This window comes from Pseudopipra pipra, chromosome 2 (assembly GCF_036250125.1).
Source record: "Pseudopipra pipra isolate bDixPip1 chromosome 2, bDixPip1.hap1, whole genome shotgun sequence".
Taxonomy (NCBI): domain Eukaryota; kingdom Metazoa; phylum Chordata; class Aves; order Passeriformes; family Pipridae; genus Pseudopipra; species Pseudopipra pipra.
The window spans coordinates 51,848,846-51,865,210 of NC_087550.1; the positions used below are offsets into that span (position 1 = coordinate 51,848,846).

At 39.3% G+C, this 16,365-nt stretch overlaps 2 protein-coding genes across 2 annotated transcripts in view; one reads left to right on the forward strand and one right to left on the reverse strand.

Annotated features, from left to right (window-relative positions):
* Positions 1-6,479, reverse strand: part of ALG5 (ALG5 dolichyl-phosphate beta-glucosyltransferase) — a 20,772-nt gene extending 14,293 nt beyond the window's left edge. Inside the window, 6 exon segments of the mRNA XM_064645564.1 lie at positions 2,160-2,240; positions 3,326-3,383; positions 4,058-4,104; positions 4,949-4,986; positions 4,988-5,118; positions 6,162-6,479. Coding sequence (XP_064501634.1) covers positions 3,369-3,383; positions 4,058-4,104; positions 4,949-4,986; positions 4,988-5,118; positions 6,162-6,479 — 549 coding nt within the window. The 3' untranslated portion in view covers positions 2,160-2,240; positions 3,326-3,368.
* LOC135409675 (exosome complex component RRP43-like) lies at positions 6,361-15,904 on the forward strand. Its single transcript, XM_064645563.1, has 11 exons — positions 6,361-6,494; positions 8,197-8,233; positions 8,837-8,900; positions 9,990-10,063; positions 10,609-10,654; positions 11,620-11,725; positions 11,813-11,858; positions 12,111-12,207; positions 12,787-12,907; positions 15,149-15,255; positions 15,692-15,904. Exons 1-11 carry the CDS (start codon positions 6,478-6,480, stop codon positions 15,805-15,807), a joined length of 831 nt encoding a protein of 276 aa, XP_064501633.1. The 5' UTR covers positions 6,361-6,477; the 3' UTR covers positions 15,808-15,904.
* Positions 15,905-16,365: the final 461 nt, after the last annotated feature.

Genomic DNA, 16,365 nt, shown 5'->3' on the forward strand with positions numbered 1-16,365 from the left:
ATCAGATAAAATGAAAATGCAAAACAGTTAACAAAGAAAACTAAGTAGGCAACACATGGTATTTACACAGAACAGAACAACTTCAAAGAAGTTAAAGGAAGGATAAAAAGAGCATTCTGTACTGTATTGAAGTAGGCCCACTGGATGCAAAGCAGTTAAGAACTCTGTGGAAGCTCTTTCTGACCGCCCATTCTTGAGCCTTCTAAGCTTGCACCTAGGTCTTCAGACTTACACCTACATCTTCAGCTGGATTTCAAAAAAGTTGAAGAGAATTACAAAGGTCAATCTCTGTGCATGTGTATTAAACTAAAGCCATGAGAATTTATACTCACAGGCCATGGCTGGAGATGTTTTAGACCTTCTTCTACTTTTTCAATATCTGCAAATTTTGTAGCTCCATCTGCATCAGCCATAAGAATTTTTTTCCCCTGAGAACAAAAGACACCCTCCAATGAAAATAGTCAATAAAAATCAACAATTCTGAAATCAGTATTTGTCATAAGCTATATGCAAAAGACTCTAAAAACCTAATGTAGTAACAAGAACAGTGATATCTCACAGATTCAACACAACAAGTGAGTCTTAATATTCTGCTACTAACCACAATTTACCAACTTATAATAACATCTAGAGACTTTACACACTGTGTGGTGTCCCACAGTGACACACAGTGCATGAACACAAAAGGCTAACAATCCCTCTGAAGAGAAGGTTCCAAACTAAAAGCTTCACAAACCAAAATCTAAAAGTCAACAAGTTGCTACAGTCAGCTGTAGAAGGGAGCACAAGAAGCAGTGATTAGCAGCTGCCACTGCACTGAATGGCTTTTCTTTGTCATTTCAGCTCTGGAAAGGAGGATGCAGAGGTAGTTTTTCCCAACACTGTTTCAAGAGAATTCAAGAGCTATTTCTCAAAACTAATTTAAGATTCAGTCTTAAGTCACAGTCTCACTGCAAAACGTTTGTGATGCACAGGTCTCACAGCTTGTTTTGCCATATTCTCGGTCAGAAAAATTTCACAATTTTTGAAGGGGTCCAGACAGGAAAACAATTAGCAGTGGGTTTGACCGAAGTACTGTCACAACCAAGCATGTGTGAGTTTGGAAAACCCTGTCAAGGAAGTAGTTGTATACACATCCACTCTACACTCTGCACTGCAAAAGTGTATCACACAGAGAATTTTCTCCTTCTCTTGAAATAACATCAGAAGTATATACTTTACAAAAGTCCCATATGTTCTAATATAATGTTCTCTCCATTTCCTATATTTACTCATTTTTCATAAAAAAAATAAAATTGAAACATTAAAGATAGAGCAAAAAATACAGATAAAGACAAGTCACTGATAACTCACAGATGATACTAGTCTTTTTCGTAAAAGTAAAGTGTTATTCATCTTAGGAAAAAATATTCCTTCAAAATGTCTAACAGCTGTTTTATTTTTAGGACAACATGATTTCAGGATAATGTCTATGTGAAAGCATAAATTGTGCTGTTTCTGCTATCGAGTGTGGGTGATGACAGTGGGCTTCAGTAAAAACAAACTTTGCTGGATGAGAATGCTTCTTTATTAGCCATTTTAAAAAACACATCTATGACCTGAAGAACAAAGTTTGCAAATTTGGCTGTATTTTGTCTACAAAAAGTTAACTTCAATCTGTAACAGTTTGGTTGTTTTTTTTTTTTTTTTTTTGGTTGGCTTTTATAAACACAAGTCTATTTCTAAGTGGAATATGAAATTCAAGGGTTTTTTTACCCTTTGAAATCTCATACAAAAAAATGTCTTCATTATTGATCTTCCTGGCAAGAAAATACTGTTTCCAAGATCTCAAATAAGCTTATTTTGAAAAACAGGTTTTGCTTTAATTTATAGAACCTGTACTCAGTTTTCTCATAATCATTTTGTTAATGCATTGAATTCAAAATGTCAATCAGCACAAGTTTATCTTCTGTATATTTGGTGGTTCAAACAGAGAAGGAGATGAAAGTATCTATTACCATGCTGACTGCTTCTCCTTTCCCTTGATTTTTTACTGAAGAAAGCACTTACACTTTGTCACCTCCATATTTCTTGCAGTACTCCATTGCAACCTGACAGATGCACAAAAAAACACCATAAAACAAACCCAGGAATCAAGGTAGAAGTTTACATTTGCTCACCTTTTAAAACAAAATAAATTAACAGCACAGAGGTATAACCACTTCAGTCAGCACAAATGCATTGCCAGTGTTCGCTGGAGTCTGTTCGGGAAAATAAAAACTAGTTCACAGTCAAAACAAGAAGACTGAAGAAACCAGTCATGTTCAAAAGAACAGGACACTCCAAACCCCATCCTCCCACCTCCAAAAACCTCAAACCTAATTTAACTTATACTATTACAGACCTTTTATATTAACACCAATAGTTAATAAAAGAAATATAATTTTCTATTACAGTCACCTATTTATCACTTGTCTTGCTGCTGTTTGTGGTTTTAAAGAAAAATTCGCATTGATATAAAATCCCATTCACACTGCAAAGATCTGCAGATTTTGTTCCATGCTGTGAGGAAGAGAAAGCATGAGTTTTCTCATCTTAATTTTTTCTAAAGGTTGTCTTGAGTGCTTGTAAGTCCAGAGGCCTGCAGCCGTTGTATGCTCAGTTAAAAGAGATGCCAGAAGGAATGCACAGTAGTCAAAAGTATTTACGAGCAATCCTTAATGGACAAGCTTAAGGAAAGTAAATCAAAAAGCACTATGCATTTTAGTAGCTACCTCAAACATCTTCCAAGCAGTAGTAAAAAAAGCCCTCAAGTTAGCGAGCCTTCCTTTCCAGTGACATACATCAAAGTTGAACCAGAAGAATACAGAACTATTTTGAAAATACTACTACTGACACAGGGATTTTTAAATAAACAATGCCATGAAGAGTGTGAAGAAGAACTATGTCAGATGTTCTGTCAATCACAGTATGAATTGGGTATTTTAAAAGACTTTTTAGCTTCCTCAAGTTTATATTCACATCATCACTATGCATACATAGAGTATTTTGTAAGAAATTTCTTGGAGTTAGGATTAGAATTCTGAGAATCTCAGCTGCAGGAAAATGGCTGTCACACTTGCCAACCAAGAAAACTAGAATTTGCAAAAGAATTATATGTGTATTCATGTGCATATGTGACATCTGTGATGCATAAAGAACAATGACAGAAAGCACTCAGAAATATGAACTTCAATTGTCAACTATTTCAAGTACCAAAATATAAATGCAAAAACTGTCACATTCCACAAACGTAGTACAAAACCCCACACCTCTGATTGCTTGGGAAGACAATTGTTTTTCTTACCTTTGTAGTTTGATCTTTACTGCCATCATTAGCCACTATGACTTCATAAGTCTCGCTTCTTGAAAATAAAAGCAGAAATAATATATTTAATCCAATTTCATAAGTAGGCAGTAGGTCTTTCAAACATTATTATTCTTTTCTCTCCAGCAGGTTTTAAATCATTCATGGTTGCCAACGGACACTAATATGATATAGTAAATTTGTTAACATGGCATAATTAAAGAATTTTGCCATACTTGACAAACGTACCATTACACTGGGTTGTCATGCTACCATCCAGAACTGAAAAATCAATTCAATTGTAAAAGATGAACACTCGGAACATTATCACTGTTGAGAAAACCCAAACAGAACAAATCCACAAACTTTCACAATGGGCTTCTTACCCAGAGAACAAATCATAATGAAGAACGGATACTTAAGAAACTTGTTGGAACAAACTAGGATTTAGTTTAGAAAGTTAAATGTATGGCTAATCTTTAGCTTTGTCTTGGAAAGATAACATTCACATGAAGATTTTTTCATCGCATAGCAGTATATTAAATTTTTACTTAATTTAAAAATACTTTTTTGCAATTGATCTAAAAATAACTGATAAGAGACGGAAGTGTTACTTCTAAGTAGCCAAGTATTACTGTTTAATATACACTAACATAACAAAGTAACTAGATGACTGCTTATTATACATAATACACCAAAAAATAATGAATTTTGAATGCAAAAAGAAAATACCTGTCTTTTTTCTAGATAATCCAAAGCTTCATCCATCATAAGAGGTACTAGAGAAAAGGTGGAGGAGGTCAGGTTAGTAGATTATAACAGGCAAAGCACCAAAAGCACTTGCACAAGCAAGCTGTAAACAACCACAAAGCAAAGCTGAGCAAATCGACTCTTTCATAGGACACTACCTTCAGCAAACAAGCTTAGCAGCTGCAACTTGAAGTTCTGTCCTTTCTGACTGCAAAAAGAACACTGAAGAAAATCACACACATGATAAAAGACATGATAAAAATATTTCTTCTGAGGAACCAATTTTTCATGTTGAAATTTGTAATTCTCTACACAAGATTAAAAAAAAAAGAAATCATTCTTCATGACTGACCTTGAAAACCGGCACTGACTTTATCTACTTAAGCAAGCTGACAGCTTGTGTATTACCATGTTTGATTATTTCTATCACATCTGAAAGCCTTCACTCAGTATCAGGTACTCATATCTACGGCCAAGTCAAACACAAACCTGTGAGATCATCCTTTTTTCTGCTCGTCTGAAGCTGCTGCTGTTTAAAGGGTGGAAAGCTCTCAAATCAGTTTTAAAAGTCTTTTTTTTTACTTCTTGCCTTGCAGCATTTACAGGAGCAATGAACAACCATTCTTCTGGGGTTCATTAAAATAGAGGACTCGTAGTTAAAGTGCCCCATGCTATTTTTTGCAGCAGAAATCAAGTTATACAATGACTTAATTTTGAAATTCAATGTAATTGGACTGTTTTCTGGAAATTGTGTCCAAAATCTGATACATAATCTGGCCTGCCAGAATCTACCCCAAACATAACTGACCTCTGCATTATTACAGTAACAACAGATAGATTTTCTTCTTGTCCTCAAAACAAGAAAAATCTTACACCAGTCTTTGTCATCATGTGAAGGCATCACAACAGAGTTCCCTTGTAGGGGGATCATGTATACTTCGTACAGGTTCTTTCCTGCCTTCAGCGCTTACGAAGAATTTCTCTTCTTTGCGTCGGTGAAGGGTTGGTATTTTTTTGGGAGTTATGTAAGCTATTGCACAAATCTATGATGAAAAAGAAATAAGAAAAGTTGTTGAGCATTCTATTAGAAGTTGACTTAGCTGTTGAATGTGCTACAAAGGGTAACCAAATGTATTTCAATAATGAGGTGGGTCAATGCTGTGGAACTTCATCCACTGATTGAATCACACAGGACTAAAATCCTCTCATGTCGTTTGGTTACTCCTAGTCTGACCACTGTCAGCTTGTTACTATTTTTGACTGCAAAGCATGCAGATGCCTCCAAAGTTGTGGTCCAAGCGCACACAGCCCCTTCCCCAAGTAATCCCGAGCACACAAACTGGTGTGGCCCCTGATCCCACCCTGCGCCACTGAAATCAAGGCCTTGGCTCATGACCAGCCAGCCATGTGCTTGCAAAACAGAGGCTCTGATCACCTTATGAATAGCTACAATAAAGCCATGGAACTTGGGGTTTGGAGCACTTTATTTGGTAACACCACATACAGAACCACAGAATCAATTAGGTTGGAAAAGACCTCTGAGATCATCGAGTCCAACCTACAACCGAACACCACCAGGTCAACTACACCATGGCACTGAGTGCCACGTCCAGGAAACACCTTCATGGACAGGAGGCATACGTGGACAGGAGGATTCCACCACCTCCCCGGGCAGGAGGCATACGTGGCACTGCGGACAGGCAGCAGAATTCCACCTTCCAGGGTGTCCAATTTCTACAACTTGCAGGGTATTTCAGCCACGCAGAGACACAGCGATTTCCCAAATTGTTACCGTGAACGGGCGTTACCAGGACAATTCCCAAGGCGTCTTTATCCCCTCCGCAGGTCCTCGGACGCCTTGCCTGCACCAACCCCCGCACCAGCGCAGCCCCGCCGGCTGCTGCCCGCACGGCTCCAGGTGCCACCTGCTGCTCCAGGGCCAGCCCCCCGGGACCCCCTGGCAGGGCCGCGACCCGCGGGCAGTGCCCCCGCTCCGCATCGCGGGAGCGGGCACGGGGCGGCACCGCGCACCGCCCCCGCCACGGAGCCCCCCGGGCCTGCCGTGACCGCGGTGCGCAGCTCTCACCAGGACGAGCAGGAGGGTGGCGAGGGTCTCCAGCGCCGCCGCGGGCAGGGACAGGGACAGGGACAGGGACAAGGGCAGAGACAGCGGCGGCGCCATCGCCCCCTGCGGCGCGCGGGGACTGGTCGCGCGGCGGCAGCGAGGCGGATGCGGCCGCACCGCCCGCCGCTGCCGCCGGAAGCCGCTGGCGCCCCCTCGCGGCCGGGCCCCGCCAGCGCCGCTGGCTCGACAGCCGCCGCCAAGGCCGGTCCGCCCGCAGAGCCTGCCGGGCGGGCCGACCGCCAGGGGGCGCCACATCCGGGGCGGTGGCGGTGCCGCCATGGCAGCCGCGTTCAGGTAAGTGCAGGGCCTGGCGGCCCCGGTCCCGCCAACCCCGCTCCGGGGTCCCGCCCGCGCGCGAGGATCGCGGCAGCGCCGCCCGGGTCCCGCGGGGCCGCTGGGGCCCTCGCGCCGCCGCGGCGGCACTGCGCGCGCGAGGGGAGCGGGCTCTGCGCGGCCCCCCGGGATGGGGTCGGTGTTGAGGGGGCTGCGGTGCCCCGGTGTGTGAGAGGGGGCCGAGCGAGCAAGGAGTGTCCAGCCGGGAAAAGGCCTGGCAAAGCGCGACGCTCAGTGTGGCCCGGAGCTACCTGGTGTCAAAGAATCGCAGAGTATCCCGGGTTGGATCCACAGGAATCACCGAGTCTAGGTCCTAGCCCTACACAGGACACCTAAGAGTCACACCACGTGCCTGAGAGCGTTGTCCAAACCTTCTTGGACTCTGTCAGGCTTGGTGCTGTGGCCACTTCCTTGGGAAACGTCTTCCAGCACCTAACCACTCTCTTGGTGAAAAACGTTTTCCTCATATCCACCCTAAACCTCTCCTGACACAGCTGATAGCATTACAAGGAGATTAAAACTGTAGGGAATTCAGTGGCTTCTCATTTATAACTACTCGTTTTAGAATAGTAGAATGGTTTGGGTCAGAGGGAATCTTCAAAGATCATCTGATTCCAACCCCCCTGCCGTGGGCAGGGACACCTACCACTAGACCAGATTGCTCAGAGCCCTGTCCAACCAGGCCTTGAACTCTTCCAGGGATGGAGCATCCACAGCTTCTCTGGGTGGCCTGTTCTAGTGTTCTTGCTTCTGTATATGTGTCTTAAATGTGCAAAACAATGTTTAGCAAGTGCTGTTACATGAATTGGAAGAGAACAGGCATTTTGTTGGGCTTCAGAGAACCAGTAGTACAGGACCAATATATATGGAGCCAACAGGAGCTAATTGATGCTTGCCATTATGTTTGTGATATCTCTGTATGTTAGTTCACATTTGGAAAACTTGCTTTTCCCATTTATCTTTTTCTGTTTTTTTCCTTCAGAAGCACTATATTAACAAAACTGTGACTGCTTTGTTTAAGTATTAAGAATACTTTTATAAAGAAAAGATGGGGTCGTTTTTTACATTAATGATCCTTGCTTAAAATACTAATACACGAACACTGATAGTAGTATGTAATTAATAATGAGCGTTAATTATTTCTCACCTGAAGCACTGCATGAAGCATATTTTGTAATTTTATATTTTCTCAAAGGCTCTAAGAAAAATTGTAGCATTTAAAATTGTTTTATATCATTTTGTACATCTGAATGCAGTCCTTGAACTAACAGATATTTCAGACACAGTTATAAAATTATAATTTCTGCGTTTCTTGAAAACCATTCTACAGCCGTCTGTTCAGTAAACACTTCTGTTGATTTATAACTGATATTATTGAGGTGAAAGCTAGTAGTTTTTGTTAGGTATATGTGCAGACAGGTTCCTTGTAAGGAGGAAGCATTTTCGAGCGGAATGTAGGAAAACGGATCGGTTCAGAGTTTTCTCATCTTTCCATAACCATCTTGCTAAGCAGCTTTGCTTAGCATTTGCTTTGCCATACTGCTAGGCATCTTGATTCTCCAGTTGTTTGTTGTTGTGCATTAGTGCTTGCTTATCTTTTTTTTTTGCTATCTCTTGCCTACTCAAGAGCTTGCATGTGAACTTCTCTTTCTATTTGTTTTAGAACTGTGGAACCATTGGAATATTACAGAAGGTTTTTGGTGAGTAAAACATGAGATGCCTGTATAAATTGCCTGTAATGAATTTTTTCTTTCTTGTGGTTCTTCAGATCTAACACGATGGAATATTGTTCAATTTCTAACTTAAGGGTCTTGTACTGTGCAGTTTCTGCCTGATGGTATTTCAATGTTACGGTTTTTTTGGGTTGTTTTGCTTTAGTTCACTCTCTTTAGAGCTCCACTAGGTGGGGATGGAGGAGGGGAATTGCCTACGAAACCTTAGCAGTGCAGACAGGTGGAAACTCTCATTTGAAGTTACCAACGAGTATTCATTCATGGATGATGTTCTGAATCTAGCCTGTAATACTTACCTTTGAGACAATCAATTTATTGTTATATTTTCTAAATAAATTATAATAAATTTTAAAAATCAGGGATTTTTTTGCAGGCCTAGAACCACAAACTACATATCAATTGATGAAAAACCAACTAGAGTGTGACCAAGTTTTTACTAGCATTTTTGAGACTGTATATTTCTGCTAAAAAGAAGAGAATATGATTTTATATCAACTTCTATAGCATAGATATTACTGTATTATTTAATAAAGTATGTTTTCTAATTTGAACTTTGTAATTTTTGTTTAGAAAGAGAACTGTCGACCTGATGGAAGGGAGTTAGGTGAATTCCGAGCAACCACTGTCAACATAGGCAAGTGCTTATTTGGAATAATAATAATAATAATGGGGGAGGTATTATTAATATCAGGTTATAATAGTGACCTTAATGACTTGCTAATCGGTTTTCTTGGTTCTTACTTTGAAACAAGGAAGAGAAAGGATTTTTATTTACCATTTCAGTAAGCGTGAAAGAGAGTGCATGGCACAGTAATATACTTTAACATTGTTTTCAGTCCTGATCCTGGGCTAATGTGCACAGTGTAATTACTCAGGTCTGCTCCTGTCCAGGTACGTGCAGCACAATTTAGGTGGTTGTGGAATCTTGTCTCTGTCTAAGGTCAGCAGCATATGTTATAGATGCTGAAGGCAGCGACAAGGCATACACTGACCAGCACAAAATTGATGCCTGAGCATCCTGGGAGGGACACTGAGTCCTGGCTTCTGCTGTGTTCTGAGCTTGGTGGGCACTTGCCTCAAGCAGAGGCAAAATGAGCCAGCGATGTGCCCTTGCTGCAAAGAAGCCAATGTTGTCCGGGGCTGCATTAGGCACAGCATTGCCAGCAGTTAAGGAGCATGATCCTGCTCTCTGTTCAGCACTGGTGAGGCCACACCTGGAGTGTTGTGTCCAATGCCGGGCAATGTATATAAATACCTGAAGGGAGGGTGTGGGAAAGACAAAGCCAAGTTCTATTCATTAGTGCCCAGTAACAGAACATGAGTCAAAGGGCACAAGCTGAAACACAGGATGTTCCCTCTGAACATGATGAAACACTTCTTTACTGTGAGAGTGATGAAGCACTGGCACAGGTTGGCCAGAGAAGTTATGGAGTCTCCTTCCTTGGAGATAATCAAAAGCCATCTGGGTACAGTTCTGGGCAACCAGCTCTAGGTGGCCCTTCTTGAGTAGGGATGTTGAACCAGATGAGCTCCAGCTGTCCCAGCCTCAGTCATTCTGTGTGATGGTTTAATATAGAGATTCTGTCCCACTCCGGATTTGAGACGTTGCTTATCCTCTGTTTAGTATAAAGTGATGGAAAGTTAACACTTTGTGAAGGTGGATGTTAATTAATGTTCTCTGAATGAAAAATAGATTTTATTGAACAATACTTTTTCTCTTCAGGTTCAATTACAACTGCAGATGGTTCTGCCCTGGTGAAATTAGGAAATACCACGGTGATTTGTGGAGTGAAAGCGGTATGGTTGGTTTTATTTCAATTTATGTGCTAGCAGAATTTGTGCATTGGTGTTTAGAATGAATCGCCCACAGAGTTACAATAATGTGCCAATCAGACACAATTACAGTCTTTCACTGGAGTTATTTTCAGACATGAAAGTTAATATAGAATTTAATTACCTAATCCTACCTGTTTAGTCTGAGAACATGTATTTTTTGTGGTGCCCATCGTGTATGGGAAAAGATGTATACAAATATAAACTCCTTGTTATTTCTAGATAAAAGCTATATAATTGAAAAGTTACTGAATATTGATCAATAAGTGCACTGGGGATTAGTTGGCTGGACTATCAAGTGCCTTGTAGCCTCAACTTTAGTGCTGGCCTGCCATGAACTATGAGCCAAATTGCTGCATGCCCCTGTACTGGGTTTTTCCATAGGAAATTTACAGACAAGGACCAATTAAAAATGGCTTTTGTAAATCTCATTGTAATGATAACTTTCAAGAAAATGACTAGTTTTTATATAGAATAGCTGGAAAATCTTGTCTTTTTTGTTTCTCCAGGAACTTGCTGCACCTGCAGCAGATTCTACTAATAAAGGGTATATTGGTGAGTGTGGATCTTGCTCGGGTCTTGTATTGCTTCAGTTAAGAGGCTGTAATGAGATTGTGTTGGGAAGATTTCTTAAAAGAATGGATTTGGTAAAATTACATTTCCAAATTGACATCTAGGCAGTGGTACCTCAGAAATTTTAGGATGCCCTCTGCTCGTGAGTTTTCCATGTAAAACTACTTTCTTATTGCTGATTCCAGGCCAGGCTGGAAACAGACCTGCAGCAGGAGCAAGTGTGTATATTAAGAGGGGGAAGGTAGTTAATCTATAAAAGATTATGGCATGCAAGGTTGTGCAAAGGCATGTTAACTTCTGTTTTGAAGACAGTAGACAAAAAATGTAACTCTTAAAAACACTGAAATAAACCCTGTTTATTTCTTGGAAAACTCTAAAAGTCCTGGGGGTACCTCCCTGCTCCTGTTTGGAGTTTCTTTGGAAATAAGATAGTTCTGTGGAACTGAGAGGTTAGACCAAATCCCTCTTTTGCAAGGCATCTCCAAAGTATGTTATTTTCAGAGAGCTTGGGTTTTTTTCACAAATGTTTATGCATGTTTTTGCTTTAAGTCTAAAGCCTCAGTTTTTAATGACTGATGAAAAACAGATATCATACCAGTCAAGTCAGGCAGTGGGATGAAAATACTGCTGTTTCTTGATCTACTGAAGAGTGTCTAACACTTAAAGAAGAGTTTGTATGGGGTCATGGTAGCCATAGCAGGATTATAAACAGAAAATGGTAGTTAGGATTATGTGTTCTACCATGAAATATATAGTTTCTAAATACAGAGTACTACAAGTTCTTTAAAACCAACTCATGTGTAACTTTAGTTTTGAAAGGAGTAGAGAGGCTTGATTGAAAAATTTTTGGTCTTGCCTTGCATTTGAAGTACATAAGATGGTATTAAGAGTGATTGTTGACTTAAATCTATTTTTGATATCCCATTGCCTGCTTTTCTGATACCTAGTACCAAATGTAGAACTACCATCCCTCTGTTCAGAGAGGTTTCGCTCCGGACCACCTGGTGAAGAGGCTCAAGCAGCAAGCCAGTTCATTGCAGATGTGATTGAAAAGTAAGAACCATCACAGTGCATTTAAAACACACACAACTCTGCAAGACAGTTTTCTGTTTCCTGGCTTATTCTCTCATGTTATTTTAGTTCACAGATGATAGCGAAAGAAGATCTGTGTATTGCAAATGGCAAGGTACGTTGTATATCAAAATGAAGAGGGGAATACTAACAAGATCTCAGTAATGAGATGTTAAATAAGGTATTTGGGGTTATAGGTTGTTTTGTTGTTGTTTTGCTTTTCAGTCTTCATAGCTTGGTTTACATGTAAAAAAAAATTGCATGATATAAATAAGTATCTCCATTCAATGTGGGTAGAAGTTTCTTGCCTATTGCATGATTTGCTTAGCTGCTGTGATATCTCACATGTGCAAACCTTTTTTGATAGCTTGCTTGGGTGTTATACTGTGATATCATATGTCTGGACTATGATGGAAACCTTTTGGATGCCAGTGTCTTTGCTTTGTTAGCAGCATTAAAAAATGGTAAGTCTTCCTTAGAGTAAGGGACATGTTCTTATTAGTGTTGGTTGGAGAAATGCGTTAATTTTGAACCATGATTAATAGATAACTGGTTCACAGTTTGTTAGGACTGTTTGTTTCCTGTCGTTTGAATGCTAAATTACTAAAATGCAAAGTGAAAATGATGGTATGGGTGCCATAGGTGTGTAACACCTGGAGAGACTGTATTCCTGGTTTTTATATGTCCAGTAGGCTTTTTGGGGGAAAAATACTTTTTGTTAAATATGACTCCAAACTATTTTAATTGCATGGCATTTTAGAAATAGAAAATGCTTCTGTGTAAGGATAAATGCTTCTGTTACCTTGAGGAGAAAAATCAAATACTTCCTTGAACAGGTAGTCCTAAGCTAAATACTTTGTTTGAAATTGAGATTTTTTTTTTTTTTGTACAGAATACTGTTAACGTAGCCAAAACTCTATTCTGATTGATTTTTGGTGGGTTAAAAGGACAGCTTAAATATTTCAGTAGTCTTGGACCTCTTTAGGCCTGCTAAACCCAGCAATGTTTAATATTAGACCACTGTAATTTTTTCATCTCTTCAGTACAATTGCCATCGGTTGTTATAAATGAAGAAACTGGTTTATCAGAAGTGAATTTAAAACAGAAGAGTCCTTTGACTATCAGAAAGCATCCAGTTGCCACATCGTTTGCTATATTTGATGAGTAAGTTCATAACTGTTTTGTACTTACGGAAACAACTGTGTCTGTAAAAGTTTGAGTGAAGGACCGAGGATGCTACCAGTGATGCTTCTGCACTTCTAGTGATGAGTGTGCAGCCTCAGGCAGTGCTGTTTAACTCGTCTTATATCCAGGCCTCTCTTGTTGAACTGACCTGTAGTTCTGTGATGTGAATGAATATGCAGAACAAAACAGTCTACACAGCTTCTTCCTGTGACTTTAAGCTGAACTAGCTCCCAACCTAAAAGATATGCTTAAAAGTACAGGGATAGGTATTGTTTTAGGTTTTTGAAATATCCATGAGATGAAACAATGTTACCAATGCAATTAATGTTTTAGAAGCCTATGTAAACAACTAATATAAAAGATAGTGCTTTTCGAACAGCTTATACTAAGGACATAGTCAACAGAGGAAGTAAGAAGTAACAGTCTAGTTAGAACAACATAACCTCTGGATAACTGACACATAAGTACCTAAGGTGAAGTATGACCAGCACTCCTAAGTCATTGTTTATGTAGGAAAAGAATTGAATTATGAGATTTCAGAATAATCACATCTGATAATTTTACTCCTCACCTGAAATTGTTTACTGGCTCTTTGTTAGTCCAGGTATGTTAAGGATATATTCTGCTGCTGTTTATAAGAAATGCAGTCATTTCTGGTGGCATCCATTTGAAAGTAGAAAATGACAAACAAGACAGTGTTTACTGTACTATTTAAGATTTAGGTCTATTTAGACACATTGGTAGTTTATGACACATTAATCTGTATTCACAGAAGTGATTAGTAGGGCCTTTCACTCAAATAAGAGGGTGGGGAAAACAATAAACTCAAATGTTGACCAAGTAATTACCAAAATGAATCAGAACAGGATTTTACTGGTGCTTTAGAGTGCCTGTGTTAATTGCTTTAATACCAGTTCTGATGGCTCTGAAATTTGATGTAGACTGAGAGAGTTTGGGTAACATACTGGACAGACACACAAATCACACTTACTTACATACAGACAAAAAAATTGCCTTTGTAAGAAAGCTTTCTATGCATATCTCTCAGGCTTTGTTTCCTTCACTGAAATCAACTGTTGTGTCAAACAAGCTACTTAAGTCTCCCTTTAGCCCCCAAAAGTAAATATCGAGGGGGTATGTGCCTATGTTGTGTAGTTGGTTGGTTTGTTTGTTTTAATTCTGATTTGTTAGTTTTTCTACAGCTGTTGACACAGCCCTCTAAATAAAATGCTTGACATACTCTGGCATTCAGAGGCATTTTTCTTCTGTGTGAAAGCCCTCCTTGAATAAATAAGATTTGTAGGTTGCTGGGTGGTGTGGAGCACTGGTGCAGAATGTGGTGCAGCTCCACAGCTGGCTGCTGGGGTGTTGACTTGTACATAAAAAATAAATGATACTTTTAACTCTTCATGTGTCCCTGCATCACACAAAGGGCTGATGTGTCACAGTGTTAGACTTTTAAAAAGCAGCACTTTTGTACAGGGTAGCTATGTTTTTGTTACTATTGCTATTAAATGGCAATCTGAAATATTGGTGAGGTTTTAAAGTTCAGCTTTAAGTTCAAGTTTTTCTTGTTGAACAAGGTTGGCTTATAGTTTAGATCCTCTTTTTTTTCCATTGATTTTGTTCCATTTTTAACTTAAATGGTTCAAAAATAACAGTATTTAATCTCTCAAAGATATGTATCATGTGATGTATGACAGTTTATTTTGTATGCTTTAAGGACAGTCAAACACCCTGTAAATCCATTTTTTAACTATTCCCAGGCTGAGTGATGTTAGAGTTCTCTGACAAGAGACTGAGAACTACTTTGGTGAACTTACCATTGGAAATGAGTTTTGCATTAAGGTGACTGGTAGAGATTAGTGCAGGCTACACCCCATACCAGTCTTTGTGTAACTACACAAGTGACTGCATCCTTCAAATGGCAGTTTAGTGGCATTTTCCTGCAATACATGGATGTCACAAATCTAGGAAACTTTAGGCATAAAGCTGTATTTTCAGTAGACATATACACTTGATTATGTGGAATCTCCCATATTTTTTGACTTTTAAATTTTTTTTAAATCAGCACACTTTGGTAAGAAAACAGCCTGGGCACTAAATCCATCTACAAGTATTTTGTAAGACTACAGTAAAAATTAATGTTACCTGTATTTTGCAATAATGTTAATGGAGCAATATGTACAAACATGTCTGCATGTGTTTTTCTTTCAAAAGCACATTACTCATTGTTGATCCAACTGCTGAAGAGGAAGATTTAGCAACTGGAACAATAACCATTGTCACTGATGAAGAAGGGAGACTATGTTCTGTCCATAAACCAGGTACTTCCAAATTTATTACAGTATATTACATATAGGTTTATTATTAAACCTATGGAGATGATAACGTTTAGGTCAAGAAAAGACTATGTATCTGCTTTGTTTTGTAAGATTTGGGGGTGCTTTACAGTAATGGAGTGTTAAATTACTTCCCCTTGAAATTACTTTTTAAGATGGTGGCATGACTGAAGTTCAAAAAGAAGTCACAGCTTGACTTACGTACAGCAGAGGACAGATTTTAAGCATGTCTTCTGTTACAGCTCTAGTTTTTTTCCATTATCTTTGCCTGAGGCTAGAGCTGGGAAAGCTCCATGATCCCCAGGTGAAAGGTGTGTTGGTCATGAGAATTACTATATTAATACTCTTATTTGGAAATCACATTTAGAGATACATAACTGAAGTATAAGTAGAAAATCAAATTGTTCCCTTTAATTTTTAGGTGGAAGTCCTCTTACAGGAGCCAAGCTTCAGGACTGTATCACCAGAGCAATTACAAGACATAAAGAAGTGAAGAAGCTGATTGACAAAGTAATAAAAAGTATAATGTCTAAGTGAATGAAAGGAGAGATCTTTTAAAAAATGGATTTGTAAAAATTGTATTTGTTACAGTGTTCACAAACCTTTTATACTAAATAAACAAATACCAATACTACCTTTACAAAGATAATTTTTTCTAAAACGGTTTTCACCCTTATTCTATGTATAATGCTGCTGAATGGTAAAAAATACAAGATAAAACATTCTGTTAAAAAATTTAAGTAACTTAAGGAAACCAGATCCTAGCTGCTTTATAGATGAAATTTCTAGGTTCTGTAGGGTTGGCTTCCAAAATCAGTTCATTTTTTTTAGATTAATGTCAAAACTTAATTTTCCCACCAGTAATAAAACCCACAAATTTAACTTTAAGCTTTCTCCTTATTAATCTGAAAAAAATCCCTGTTGAATCAATTTTTGGGGGGGGAGGCAAATCTCATAATTTTGGAGGGGCCGGTGTGCCTCTTTTACTTTTTGAGTGGCTGCCTGAATGCTGATGATGATGCAGGTGAGCTGCTTGTGCTGCTGCTGCTGCCATGGCCATTTGATGCTGCAAGAATCAAAACTGCTACCATGAAG